Source organism: Erpetoichthys calabaricus, chromosome 5 (genome assembly GCF_900747795.2).
Source record: "Erpetoichthys calabaricus chromosome 5, fErpCal1.3, whole genome shotgun sequence".
Classification (NCBI taxonomy): Eukaryota; Metazoa; Chordata; class Cladistia; order Polypteriformes; family Polypteridae; genus Erpetoichthys; species Erpetoichthys calabaricus.
The window spans coordinates 162,955,280-162,971,387 of NC_041398.2; the positions used below are offsets into that span (position 1 = coordinate 162,955,280).

General features: G+C 38.1%; 1 protein-coding gene across 1 annotated transcript in view; it reads left to right on the forward strand.

The window, feature by feature from the left end:
* The window catches only part of LOC114652017 (alpha-synuclein-like), a 117,702-nt gene extending 101,912 nt beyond the window's left edge, over window positions 1-15,790 (forward strand). Inside the window, exons 5-6 of the mRNA XM_028802165.2 lie at window positions 11,296-11,385; window positions 14,675-15,790. Coding sequence (XP_028657998.1) covers window positions 11,296-11,385; window positions 14,675-14,707 — 123 coding nt within the window. The 3' untranslated portion in view covers window positions 14,708-15,790. The remainder of the gene's footprint in view (window positions 1-11,295; window positions 11,386-14,674) is intronic.
* Window positions 15,791-16,108: the final 318 nt, after the last annotated feature.

Sequence of the window (16,108 nt, forward strand, 5' to 3'; positions counted from 1 at the left end):
GAAGGAGTATCATGAATTGAACATGGTGGTGTGAACTGTGAAAAGGTATTTTATGAATAAGAAAATGTTTATTTGCACCTGGGACAGTTTTGGCATAGATGTGTTTGGGGGCTTGGCAGCACCCCCTGGTGGTCACAAGTACATACAGAGATTTTTCTCAGCATACTATACATAAACAACACTGACTTTTGGAAAAGATTCTTATTTGTACTGCACAAAAAAGGTAAAATAAAAAAAAAAACTTTTACGCATTGCTATTTCATAGCATATACTGTATTATATGTATTGTGACTTAGGGTCTGGACTTTAACTCTATGACTCATTGCTTGAACGTAAGCAAAATGAAAACCATATACAGTTTTTTATATTGTTGCATAAAATTTTATAAAAATACCTGGCCTTTTATCCAGTCTTTATCATTAAAAATGCAACAGCAATCTGCTTGTCCAAGACCAGATTTGGGGTAGTTACTTAAAGAAAGTAATCCTTTACAAATTTGTAATAAATTCTCTCAACTTTTAATTGAATTACTTTACTTGTTACTCTCCAAACCTTTGCAAATAAATATCAGTTGACAAGTACAAGGATGGCACCCAAATGTCCTTTCAGCATTTAAGTAAGCATGAAATAACCAATAATGGTGAACGTGAATTCAGCAATTAAATAAGTGCATGACTCACAGTACCTTAGCACTGCGCCATCATAACACAATAAATCTTAATAATTAAAAATAAAACTGATTTAACCACTCCAACACATGGTGACTATAAATGTAAAATTACTAATGCAGCAGCAAACAGATGAGAACACCTATTGAATAGGAGGAGCCATATGGTGTAACATAATAAATATGCCTGGGTCTCTCATGTCTTGGTGCTTATATGGGAATAAAAAAAAGTGTTTACATTCACTATCAACTAAGTTAAGATTATAACAAAAAAAAGAAATACATGTTTTAACATAGTGCTACATTTTATGACACATGACAATTATATCACTTTCCTCAGACTGGATATCAAAGACTTTCCAACTGTAAACCTAATTCCTTAACACTAGAATTCCTGAAGCCTACGAAAAAACGTGTAGCCCCAGCCCACTTTAAATCCCTTCGCACCTCTCCGTCAGCTTATTTTGTGTTGTAAGTGTGTCTATTAGCACCAACAGCAAGCAGCCTATTATCCTATCCCTCCACCCACTGCCATAGCTCAATTCACCAAGAAAGTTCCCAGTGTTTATCTTGGAGTGAAGTGCCTGGAATTGTAGAGGGTAAATAATATAATAATATACACCTCTCTATGCTGTGGTTCCTATTATACTGAAAGAGCACCTAACTCTGAACTTTCTTTCCTGGGGGAAGAGGAGGTCTTGGAACAGAAGCTTATCGATGTTGCATCCTCTTTTCTTTTTCCATTGTCTTTTCTTGTAAGAAGTGACGATGAAGTTCCTCTGCAAGGTGAGCCATGAACACTCCTCTTTTTTCAGTAGACCCTGTGCATGCCTTGTACAGCAGATGTGCGTTCATAGAGAGGTGTGTACACTGCAACAGGTACACATGTCGTAAATGTAAGAAGGACAGTCCTTGGGTGTGTGGAAACGGGTAACATTTTAATTTGATGATTGTATATAGTGCGGAACTGATCACTCTGAACTATTCTGACCTCTGCATCTCCTGGAGTATAAAAGAAACACCACCATGCACCAAAATGTGGAGACTGGGCAAGATCAGAAAAAAAAAAACAAACGAGGTCTCTGACTACAACCGTATGAATGTGAATGTGTATGTGAATGAATATAATGTTGCATTAGTGCAACGATGTTTTCCGAAATGTACTATACAGGTCATAAAATGAATTACAGATAAAATCTCATTACAACGAATATCTTTACAACGAAATTTTCATTACAACGAAGTATTTTTATGGTCCCGACAGTTTCCCCATATGACACGAGTCTATAGAAATCTTGTTAGTACGAAATACATTTAGCAGATACTTTCATTACAACGAAGTGCCCAACAGACCTTGAAATGCCTGAATAAAACATCCACAGAGCAGTTAGTTCTGTGATCGCAGCTCAGTTGTGCACAACGATCCCCAAGCAGAAACATTATAAAAAAAAAAAATTCTTTCTTCAAACTTTGCTCATACTGTTTTTTTTTTTGCTGTTTTTGTTTTTGGTGGTTTTCAGTGATACCTTTTGCTTATTGTTCATCAACATTTGAAAAACATCCATTGGAATTTAATTCATTGTTACCCTCCTATAGAAACATCCATCCATCCATCCATTTTCCAACCCGCTGAATCTGAACACAGGGTCACGGGGGTCTGCTGGAGCCAATCCCTGCCAACACAGGGCACAAGGCAGGAACCAATCCCGGGCAGGGTGCCAACCCACCGCAGGACACACACATACACACCCACACACCAAGCACACACTAGGGCCAATTTAGAATCGCCAATCCACCTAACCAGCATGTCTGTGGACTGTGGGAGGAAACCGGAGCGCCCGGAGGAAACCCACGCAGACACGGGGAGAACATGCAAACTCCACGCAGGGAGGGCCCGGGAAGCGAACCCGGGTCCCCAGGTCTCCCAACTGCGAGGCAGCAGCGCTACCCACTGCACCACCGTGCCGCCCCCCTATAGAAACAGCAGACACAAAAAAACGATGAGTTCATATTAAAAAAATAACTTTACATTTTTGCAGCTCTTGATTGTGGGAAAAAAGAAAAAAGACGTTGCCAGTGAATTTGGAATTTCGCCATCGACACTGTCAACTTTCTTGAAAGACAAGCAAAAAAAAAGAAGAAAAATCTCAGGTTGCAAATGTATGCAAACTGCTGCATTTGAAGATGTCTAAAAAGCCGTTTTTATGTGGTTCAGTGATGCTCATTCAAGAAACATTCCTATTAATGCGGCACTCATTCAAGAAAATGTGAGGTTTCTAAATTCATTTGGGACATCCCCCAACTGGACAACATGCAGAAGAGCATCCCGAAGTGTGATCACCATGTCTGTGGAAGACTGTTTATATGTTGCCGGGGCAACAGCAGGCTCATAGCTCTGCTGCGTCTCTCCACCAAAGCAAACTCGATGGGTGATGCAAGGAACATTGTAAATGCAGGGAACAGGATTACTTGGCCACTAACCTGGCCATGACCTGCCTGACTGCTGTGTCTGTTTATAGGATAGTGGCAGATCCTGCTACAATAAATAACCGTGCTGTTCCTGTTTCAAGCTGAATAAAGCTGGTTTTGCTAAAGTACTGAGACTAAGCCTCATATTTTTGGGTGTAAGACAGGGACTTATAGCACGACCCTGAATCCTTTTAGGATTCGCTTCTGTGGCGCCTCACTGCACCACTGTGAGCCTGCTGTTGCTGTGCCATGGCAACAGTCAAACAATCTTACACAGACGCGGCAATCACGGTTTGGGACGCACTTCAGTGTGACGTTCCTGTTGGGTGGGGAGGATCTCAAAAGAGTTCAGAAACCTCACAATATGAAGAAGAAGAAAAGGATGATTTGGCTTCTGATTGATAACTGTGCTGTCCACAACATGCTTCCACATTTAGATAATGTTCATGTTGAGTTCTTCCTACCCAATTGCACAGCAGTGCTTCAGCCATTGCATTTGGGCATCATTCGCACCCTGAAAGTGTATTATCACAAGGAAATGCTGAGAAAAATTCTCGTCAGCATAACTTGTAAACAGGACAAGATTAAAATTAACGCGAAAGAAGCTATTGAAATGATTGCAGATGCCTGGACGTAAGTTAAAGAAAGCACTATAGCAACAAATACAGAATCTCCTTACAACAAAATTTTCATTACAACATAATATTTTTTAGGTCCCTGGAAGTTCGTTGTAGCGGAATTTTACCTGTATTACAAATGTCATATATACCTATGTCTCTCTTTTTTGTCAGTGCAGCTTTGACATCATGGACCAGAAGGTGCATACTAATTCAGCGTGAGCAGGAACACTCAAGAATAAAACCGAATAAAAAAACTTCACATCCACAACCATTGCCAGTCATGCACACCACTCACACCCACGTCCACAGTTTTCCCAGTCCCAGTCTCGTTTAAGCACAAGATCTGACACTGTTTTCAAATAAAGAGGTGGTATAACAAAACAAGTTTGTTATACCAGGTCTTTATCTGAAAACAGCATCAGATCGGGGGTTTGTGGGAGCGTGATCGTGAGTGAGTGAATAACACTGAAAAAAAACAAACTTTTACAAGTACTATAAATTTACACCGGCTGTTACAGACGCAAATCAAATGTATGTTTTCATTGTATAATATTGACAATAAGAGCAGCTCACTACTCAAAATGGTAAATTTGGGAGGCAGCCAGGATCAAACCGATAACCTCTTGATTACGAGTCAACAGTTCTTACCACTGCCCCACAGAAACTGTCATAGCAATAGTCTACCCTAACCCACTTTCTTTTTCTTTGGTTAATATTCTTGAATAAAAGGGCACTTGTTTTGTTATACTTGTACCTTTTGTGAAAGTGCTTATTTGATATTTGGACTTCACGCTTCAAACATTATACACTTCATGACTACATTTTGTCATTTATTACTAAAACATGAAAAATGTTTGTTTTAATGATGTGTTTACATAGATTGTTGTAGACACGGAACACACATGAAATATATGTATTCCAAATGATGATATATTATTTACCTTCTACAACTCCAAGCACTTTACTCCAAGATAAACACTGAGCACTGAGAACCTTTTTTGTGAAGGGAGATGGTATAGCAGGCTTCTTGCTGCTTGTGCTGATCGACACATTTACAACACAAAAGACGCTGATGGAGATGTGCAAAGGGATTTAAGGTGGGCCAGGATTACAAGTTTTTTCGTAGGCTTCAGGAATTCTAGTATTAACAGCCCTTTGAACAAGAGGGCTGTACATCATAATGAATACATTTTTTGATGTAGCTGTCATAATGCAGTGCTTACCAGTGACAGGTGCCAATGGACCCCAAGGACCACTTGCTTTTGCTGCACAAGTTGGAATTTATCTGTGACTTTGGCACACCTGCTGTTTTTAAAGGCTCCCCTGCAGCAGGTTGTGAAGCGGCTCATTTGCATGATAGAATGCCATTTTATTCTGCTGATGACTCTTTCCCAGATTGATGCACCAGTGCTGTTACATAGATCTCTGTTCAAAGTTGCTGTCTCAAGTGACCAATTCCAAGTCCTTTTAACAACACACAAAGTCTTTAAAATGGTGGGTTGATCTTTGTTTTCACTGCGGTCACTGCTGGTGAAAAAGACACATGAACAGTGGTCATGTGTGCTTCATTTTCAGGTAGCACAGCAGAGGATTTTATGAAGCAGATGTCTTTGATGCTGTACTATTATACAGTGACCTATTCATCATATACTGTATGTGCTGGTAAACCTCTGCAGATGTACGGGTATCTTTGCAGTCTTTCTTCACTGAACTGATGTTGCAAATGGTATTGGAGACTGTGGAAGATGGTGGGTTCGCTTCCCGGTTCCTCCCTGTGTGGATAGCGCTTTGAGTACTGAGAAAAGCGCTATATAAATGTAATGAATTATTATTATTATTATTATTGTAGGTCTGGATCTTCTCTCTGCGAGTCTGTCATCCTTTCCTTGCACAATCTTACCACCAACCATTCTTCACACCAACTCACCAAGGGGTTACTGCCAACTCAATCTGCCACACTTTTCCCCAACTCTATCAACACAAATTTTAAAGTTGAAATTTTTACTCTTACAAAATTATATTTCCGAGGATATACTGCAGTACATGAAGTCCTTTACCATTTTATCATCTGTGTATAGCTTCATTTATTTTATAGGTGGTGCTTGATTTGGTTTTGAATTTCTCAGCCATTCAAGTATGAAAGTGGTTTGCTGCACTTATCATGATGGGATAAGTGATATCTTAAGTTGTGTTGTTAGTAGGGAATCCATTCCCGGGCGGGTTTATCCATTCCCGGTAATTCGGGAATCCCACATGTCATTCCCAAAAATCCCGGGCCTCCTGGGAATGGCACAGTGCACAGGCATCTCACATGTGAACAGTTTAGAAAGAGCGACACTTATTTTTAATAAAACCTACTGCAATATGTTGACACCAATAAAAGACTCAACCTTAACTACAAGCAGTTCATGCTGTCATATAAGTACATGTATCTAGTTAGTTGCGGAATAAGAGTGTAGAAAGCACAACGTGTCGAGTGTGCAGTCGTCCAGGCGAGAGCGCATCTTTGTTCAGAGTACAACCAGCCGCTGAGAAAGCACGCTCTGCCTCCACTGAAGTAGGCGGCACAGTCATCAGATACTGAAACACTTGTTCTAAACAATGCCCGCGCTTGCCGTTGCTCTGAAACACCATAGTTTCAGCTTTTACTGATGCATCCAGTTTCTTGTCATCATTCTGTGATGGCAAGTTTCTTAGCACACATAATGCAGATGCAACAGACTGATGCATTGCAATTTCAAGTTGCTGTTTCAAAGCTATCAACAGCACAAGACATCAATGAACTCTGCCCCGTCCCGGCATTCGTGCGCTGAGGAGTGCAGACTTCTCCCAGTCCACTGTGCTCAGCTGCTGGTCTGTTGTTGACTGAATTAATTGGCAACACACTACACCGTGGGCCAAAAAACCATGCCACTTAATTATTTTCAACTATAACTCTGTTATTTCTTGATCGATTTTTACACTTTTACACGTTATATATGCAAGCTTGGCTGTTCTGTTTTCCCAGGGAATTATAGCAGTTTAATTCCTGGGAATGTGGGAATGAAAAATGTCTGGGAATCCCGGGCTCCCGATTATGGATTCCCTAGTTGTTAGATTGTTGTATGACTAAGAGTCAAATCTACTACCTTGCTAGATGCAAAGAAGAATTCTTCTCCCACTCCTCCAAGAACATCCAACACTAATTTTTAAATCCATTTTTTGATTTTGCTACTTTTTAATACAGTTTTAACATTAGATCGTTATTAGTATGGGCTTTACAATGTGAATTACCATAGGTCTGATCTGAAGCAATTCCATATTGTGCTTGATGGGGCATATAATATGGTAATCAACAACTCATGCATGGCTGATAAGCAAACCAGAGCACAGAAAATCATACTGAATCGTTTTATGCAGCATTCTTGCCTGTGGGAGTTTGAAACATAGCACACATATCATTCTCTAATAGGCCAGCTTATTTGAAATAAAGGCCAGAGCTTATCTTGGAAGCATGAGGTACAAAGCTGGAGAAATTGCTGGACAGGACAGCAGCCAGCTGCAAGGCTGACCCATTGCCACACCCACTTGTACACTGGGCCAATTGGAAATCATCAATTAAACTAACATGTTTGTTTTGGAAAATATGATAAGAAAGCCAGAGACTGCCCAGAACAAAATTTGTGCTAAAAAGGGAAGAACATGAAACTTAATAGAACCTACAACTGGTCATGTAATTCATTACCCAGGACACTGGATCCATGAGGCAGCAGTGTTTTTTATTGCACCACCATGCCACTCCAGCCCCTTTGTAAATTATTCTAATTTATGACTGTATAGAGAAGCAAATTATCTAAAACAAATATAATACATATAAAATTTCTAAAATTAAAGATCAGCTCTTAGGATGTAAAGCATGCATTTGTATAATGTCTATATTATTTACTATGAAAAAATGAAGGTGGCTAAAATACCTGCATCAGAATGATAACATAACTTCCCAGTCTTATGACTAATAAAATGTGCAAATCATTAAACTTATTTTTCTTAGTTACCAGCATTCTGAAAGCTCGCTTTTATAAAGGGACAGTGTGGCCATTCCAATGACACTCAATGTAAACATTACTATGATGACGTCTGTTAATCCAAGTCTGTTTCTAAATGAGGATGTCAAGGCATGGGTCTGAGTGGGAGACAGAATATCAGTGGGTCAGGCCCTGTCTTTGGCATTTTGCCGTTGCTCTGAAACACCATTTTTGGTTGACCGAGATGGGACATCTGACCTATCTGAGCACCTAAAGAGCAGATGCCACAGAGCAGAATTGCTTGATTCCTTATACCTCACTCAGACTTTCCCCAAAGCAGACATGGTATGTTGTTGTTGTTGTGTAATTAATTATATGTTAATTAATTGTATGTTAACCTACTGTAGCCTACTATAGTCTATATTACACTGTAGCCAATAAGACCTGACAATAATCAATGCAAATTGATATTGCTAATATTTCCATCCATTTGGACTAAGGATAGCTATTTAGCTTTATTTTGTAATTGACAATTGATACATTATATGACAATATGCAGTTTAAAAAACATCTAAATAACCCAATCATATAGTAATAAATTGTTACTATATTCACTACAACGACCATTGCAACCATGCTAAAGATATATAGCACAGATGTCTTCCATAGTAAATTAAAGAACAAAGTATGAAGACAAAGGATTATGCAGAACTGCTAACCCCATACAATATACAGTTACTCTCAAAGTGGGAGCCAGTTTTTTTTAGACAATGATCCCAATGGAAATCTGGGTGGAAACAAGAAGAAAAAGATGGGAATTAGCAACATCAGTACTTGACAGTAAAAAAGAAAAACGATTACCAATTAGGACCTTCAGAATGGAATGCTCACTGTGAGTGACAAGTACTGCAGTTCTTCCAGTCCAGTTTAAAAATTATATTGAACAGAGAGCTGAGAGAGATTTGGAGCTTGCCAGATATGGAGTTACTTCACTGTCATTCTCAATAAGATGCTTTAAATATATCCTTAAATCAGTTATCAAATCCACTTCCACGTCCAGTTTAGAAAGATTTGTCCTGGAGCCTATGCCAGTAGTACGAAAAAAAGGTTGGTACCAACCCTGGACAAGTTGCTATTTTTTCACAGGGCACACTCATTCACACACCCACATTCTGTCACACAGGGCTAATTTTGAGTCACCACTTAACAGTGACATGACTTTTGGAAACTGCCTACCTTCTACTTTACAGGCCCTACACATCTAAATGGTATTTTAAAATTTGCAAGTACTGTGATCCCCCGCCTATTGCGGAAGTTACGATCCAGACCCATCAGCGATAGGTGAAAATCTGCGATATAGAAAGACCATATAAATAAACATTTTTTTTTTATAGTTTAAGCCTTAAAATACCCCACCCAGACACTTTAAACACATGTAAACTTATTAAAACACACTTTGTAAACACATATGATATGTGGATGTCGGGCTAAGGATTTGAGTAACATCTCTCTATTATAATAAAAAAATCTTGGCAGGGAGACCAGGGACATGAGGCTTGATCTTCTCAGAAGACAATTTGACATCCCACGAGAGACATTTTAACGTCACGCAAGACAAAGCAGTGAGACAGAAGGACAGCTGCTGTACAGGCTTTTAAATGATCGATGCACACAGCGACAAGCAGAACAGGCATCTTGGCAGAAGCAGCACAAAGCCAGTAGCTGATCCGTCCACTTCTGCTTAGTGTGCGTTCAGCTCCCCCCCTTCACAACGTGAGTGGGAGAGATGCGAAGTGGCAGGAGCGTAGCGCGCCTCCGGGGGGGGTTGAGCGAAACGATCGAGACCAGATCATCTTGGAGAGACACTTTGACGACACGCAAGACTAGACATTACAACCGTAGGAAGCAAAACCCATGAGATGGTGACTTTTGCACGTCACGCCCTACTTACAAACAATTTAAAACAAGTTCACTGACATCAAACCTAGCAGTTGTTGGAATGCTTTTTGGCAGACAAACTTCAGGTGCTCCCAGCTCTTAAAACAACTACAAGCAGAACACGCAAGCCAGCAGATGATCCGAGCACTTTTCCTTAGCGTGCGTTCAATCTCTTTAAATTGTTTATCCGGTAAACCAAACCCGGGGGTGGGCAAGCGAAGCGAGCAGGGGGCACAGCCCCCTAGTAATAATAATAATATTACTAAATCCGCAATGTAGAGGGGGTACGATAGCTGAACCGCAGTATAGTGGGGGATCACTGTATTCATGAAACCTTAACAGACTTTGATTTGTCAAACCATGCAAGAGCTGTTTTTTATACTTCGGAATCAGGCATCACATACCATGGCCCAAATGATTCCCTTGGGAACAACAGGCCAAAATTTCAATTTCAGACAATAATGAAGATACTAAATTGTACTTCTCAGTTCCTAACCTAGTTCATTCATAATACATTTGAATGAATGAAATATGCTAATACAATGTTTTTACTGCTGACACACTGGTCACCCAATTGGTCCCAATTTCCTCCAAAATTCCAAAGTTACAGTATGTATCTAAAGTGAATTAGTAACTTTGAAGTGGCACACTATGAGTCTGTGGGTATGCTCTTTTGATGGATTTGGTTGATTCTTGCCTTGTGCCTGAAGAGGCTGCCAGAATGGACTCATGTGCAGTGCCCTCATTTGTTCCAGACAAGAAGGCAAAAATGTATTCAAAATTGTGTGTTTATTAGCAAAAAATAATTAAAAACAAGAATGCAAAGTAGAAATAAACAGACGCAAAGTCACAAACCTGCAGCCGGCCTGGGCATTTCAAAATGATGTTGAACTCCTGTTGATTTAAGTTCATTCTTTCTAGACCATGGCCTCTAATCAACTTACTAGTTGAGCATTCACCTCACCATTCACCCCTCTTTGCACTTAAATAAACCTCTGCCTCTGTGAGATGGTTAAACTCCATTCTGGAGCCAACTCTGATTATCTTCAGAATTATAGTTGCACCAGGGGTATCAAGCTAGAACTCCTTGTTTTGGCTTCTGATTTCCCTGCAACCTCTTATTCTTTAACTGTCTCTAAAGGGGCCTTTCTAAGGCAGTTACCTACATCTGCTTGTTGTGTCACAGAAGTAGCCTGGTTTCATATGTTCCCCACTTGGACCATTTGCCCTCTAGTGGGCAGAAGGTATCTCCCTCACTTTTCCAACAAGAAGAGTATCAGGCATCCCAGTCAATATAATAAATGAACATTACAGTCTCCTCTTGGTCTCCCTCTCTCACATACTTCTAAAGCCTCCCTGTTACCATTCCGGAGCACTCAGAAAATACATAGAACTTACTGCTCTCAAATGACTCCTTTATTGGTACAAATACCTCTCTTGCTGTCCATATGGCTCTTGCTTTCTATTGGAAGCAGTCAGAAGGTCCCAAACTTGCCCTTCCTCATCCTAGTGGTACCCTAACATTGAGCATTATTTTATTATTATTAGACATCAGCTGGGTTTATATTTCTAAAATGCATTGCTTTTATTACTACAGAATGAAGATATGCTTTCCCAAGAAGGACTAATGGACAATACAGCAGATTATCCTTTGGATCCTGATGATACATATGACATGCCACCAGAGGTACATTTATTATATATATATATATATATATATATATTATCATTTCCTTTCCAGCAGTGTCTTTCATATATTTAAGAATTCTTTTTTCTTCTTATGTATTTTCTGATGGGTTAGACACTGTTTGTGTTTAGAAAAAATACAGCTGACCATAAATTATGAAGTGAAATGAAATAAAATGCAAAAGGCATTTAGGTTAATGAAAACTGGGAATGCTATTAACCTTTATTACAAAGTCTTTGTTTAATTATTGAAAAGCTGTTGCCACTCCCAGAATAATAACTCAGATATCCAGATTCGTTAAAAATCAATCTAACATTGGGGATCAAAATAAAAAGCATGAGTATATGGCAGTAAAAGAAAGAAAAACACAAATACTTGTCAATGTTGTATTACTTATTGAATGGTTACAACCTGAGAGATTATTTACTATTGCTGTGGATTTCAAAAAATCAGATTTAAGGAATATTTACCCTGAACATTGTGGACGCTGTCGGAAACCACGGGAGACAAACACCAATTTAAAGCAAAAAGCAATTTCTTTATTCTTGGTGAGTCAAAGAGACTGCAGCCCCCCCCAGCTCAGTGCCACTGACTGGTCAGATCAGACAGTCTGCCTAAAAGAAAGAAATCCTCTCTTTTGATTACCTAGCTTATTCATTAACCAAAGAGAGAAAAAAAAAGAAAAACATGTCTGTTCATTTTGAGGTCATACATAGATTGCTGTAAGTTACGGTTACATCCTAATTTATTACATGCAGGAGTGTACAGAGTTTATTACCAACATAAAGAGTTATCAGGGCACTCACATTCCTAAGAAATACAGCTTATCAGCACACACACACAAGACCAGTTTAAAGCAGTTTCTTATAGTTTAGTACATTAGTTATGAAGAAATTACATTCTTATAGCTTTAATATCTTCATTAGATTTTGTTTGGTTAGATTAATAAATCCTTATTTATTAATCCATAAGTGACATGTTTCTTATAGTTTTAAGCAAGAATTCAGAAACAGTCACAACTGGTTTATAATATCACAGGGTGTTCTGTTAGTATCAAGAGATCAGCATTTTCTCATAAAAGAATGCAAGTTAATCTAATAATTCTGTGCACAAGCTTAATTCTTTTTCTACCTAAATGAAGAACTCATATAGAAATAAAAAATCATATAGCTCTCTGCAGCATGATTAATACAAAATACAGTCATTGGTATTGTGAGTTAAATACTTATAATCATTACAGTTAATAATGTTTTTTTTTTTTCTCAATATCATCTATGCTAGACATGCTGATGCTCTGGACCACTGCTATGTCCCAATAGGAAATTCATATTACCAGCTACCTGCCACAATCAGTATCTTTTATTTTACAAACAGGGAATGACGCTGACAAGGAAGGTGGTTCTTTTAAGAACTAAAGAGAGAGTGGACAAATTGTAGGATTACTTTGATTTTAAAAATTGTGACATGCATAGAGATTCCCATTCAGATCTGCACGAATATGCAATCATTGGCACTGGATTAATCAAAAAATGTGTGGAATGCTAGATGCCTAGGACAATAATCTGCTCTTTTCTTAATATAAAACTGTGGATCACCACAGTAATTTACTGAAGGTTCAAAGGAATGCATTTCAGGTTAATGACTTGTATAAATAAGAAATGACCACAGGAGAGCAACTGAAGTTTCCTACAGTCACTAATAGGATAGGCTGGAAACTGAGAACAGTGGTATTCATGATACATATATACTGCGAAAGTCATACAGAAGCTTATGAATTACAGACTGAAACTTCCTTTAATCATATCCACTTTTTCTCTCTCTTGATTGAACTTTATTCTTTCCACACATACTTAAATGGAAAGAATCAAGGCTTGCCTATGCAAGTGCTTGTAAATGACACAAAGAAGATTTTTAGCTAGTTAATATCCATCTGGTCTGAGTTTTTAAAACCTGTACCAATAATAAATGATATGTATGAAAAAACAACTATAGTGTATATATTATAATATTTTAGATTATGTTTAATATAATGACTATAAAAATGTATGTTTTACTGTTTATCTGTGTTTGTGTATACAGTGTAAAGAAAGGTTCAGTTTAAGTGACATTTTTTAAGATTTGAAAAGTCAAAGGATGAGATTAAAAAAGAAAATGTGGGAAATGCAGGTGAGTAAAGGCACTTGGTTCCGTAATGTAGTTGGCTGAAGTACAGGATGTAATATGTAAGAGACATGTGGAATAGCTGATCAGCACAAATTTGGAAAAAAAAATCGCAGTTTAATTTCTGGGATGATCCACTCACACAGAAAAATTCTGACTATCCAAGAAGTCAAAGACAGGTGCCAGCAGTGTCCCCAGTTGCATAGAAAACAATTACAGACCAAAACAGTGCTGAACCAGAAGTGGCAATAAAAGGCAGGCCAAAAAGAAATGTGCATCCCCCTGAGAGGCTGAATTTGTAAATGTATTCTGAATTTTCGGAGAAACTCAGTTTCTGACAATCAGGAAGCTGCAGTGTTTCAATTAAGGTGTGGTTCTTTTTTTGTGGAAGGTTCAATTATTGCTCTTGCCATATTGAATAAAGTAAGATGGCATCTGTTGTTAATCGGTGGCCCATCTGCAATTGTGCAAAAGACACAACAATAAACACATTAGATATCAAGAGTCACTTGATAGTATACTGTTGCTGCCAGGAAAACAAGTATATCATCACATATACAGAGTACAGTAAAAGACTTATGTACACATCTGACCAACATACAACACATGGACATTACCTTGAAACATCTGAACTCTTCCCGAAAGGTATTTGTTCAAAATGTATCCTACTAAGGGTAAATAAAAATAGCAGACCCAAAGTAGTATGTTAGAGGCCTCACTGTCTGTGTGGGGTCTGCATGTTCTCCCTGTGTCTGCATGGACTTTTCCTTGGGTTCTCCAACTTTCTTCCCACACCCTACATGCACACGTGTAAGGTTAATTGGATGATGCATAAATAATTACAGATGTGTACCTTGTGTTAGACTTTCATCCAAGGTTCATTCCTGCTTTTCAACAGATGCTGCCAGTTAGCTGGTCTGGTGGTCTGACTCTGAAGTGGATTAAAATTATTTTATAATGAATGGACAGTATAATGAATGACTAAATGTCAGTCCATAATGAATGGACCCCTTTCAGTTGCATGGAATATAGAGCTGAAATAAGTGGCCCAGAGTAGAAAAAGTTGTTTTAGCAAATGAATACAATAAAGCAAAATGTTATTAATTTAGCATTGTATTTTTGTTTCCAGGATGACTGTCAAGAATATCAGCCTAATGCATGAAGACTACAAAACAGAAAAGCAAATAGGAAGACATTTAATATCTTCTAACAAATTTCTATGTGTGCAGCAGTGAATTATTATACTGTCCGTACAGTGTGTTTTGAAGTCTTCCATCAGTGGTAAATGGAGTCTTTACACTTTTGACCAGCTGCCGTTTCAGTGATTCCCTCCCACTGAAATGCAAGTCTGATCAGGGAGAGATTTTTCTGTGCTGTGGACATTGTGGCTTTAAGAGTAAAAAAAAAAAAGTAATAATAATTTAAGTGTAAAATGCATTGTAAATCCTAAAAATAATATGTAATAAAATATTTTGTGATCTGTAATTGTTTAAATGGTTACACAATGCTGATTTTGTATGTTTTTTTATGTATGAGACCCAAACATGTATATGTGTTAGTACTTCTGTGACTACTGACACACTGAAACTGACTTTGTCGTGTCTTTATCACATCTGCAATGCTGGCATATTGTTTATGACTTTAGGGAAGCTGATATATGATTTAAATTATGACATTTTTTGATTTGCATTGATTTATTTATTTCACACTAGGAAATAAAATAAATACTAGGAAATTTGTGTTCAATAATACATAACTGATGTTGGACAGAAATGCCAAAGCCTATTCAAGCTTCTTCTATTCTACCTACTTCTGTATAGTTTCCCACCACAGCAGTTGGCAATGAAAGCGTGTTCACTCTCAGCATTTCTCTTTCAAACATTAATCTTTGAAGAGTACTATAGTGATGAGTTTAAAAGGTCTGGTGTGAAAATTACCCTTCATTTCACGAAAGTGCAGCTTTTAATGCAACTTATGTTTGAAAAGTTAACACAAACTGTTGTTTTGTCTTCTTTTTTCAAAGTCATAGGAATTAACTAAGAACCAATGCAGAATTCTGCTGTCACACACTATGCCAGTTTTTACCCTTTGGCACATCCCACTTAGGCAAGCTCTGACTGTCATATAACTTGGAGCTCATTTCCTCTCATTGAAACCCTTTAATAATTAAATAAATATGTGGCTAAGTATTGTAACAAGCTTTTTTATTCACTCACTGCTGGGTTACTGTTGTAGTATGAGTTCAAGCCACTCACTCCTATGTTTCTCCTTTCCTTTTGATGCCCATTATGCTTTTGTCCTCTTTCATAATGAATTCACTTAACATTTGATTAGTGTGTAATGTTTATGCTGTTAAACTTTCTCATAGTAAAAATTTAGATGTTGCCACTCACTTGCTATTTGTCCGTGCCATACCTCACATAGCTACATTTGCCATCTTCTAAGGTTGTGTTGTCTTTATCTGTTCTATCATTTAAGCAAGCTCTTTATACTTATTCAGCACTCAAAGCTTTGCATTGTGATTTTCCTATATTTATGACCGGTTTTATATTTTGTGTTTGTA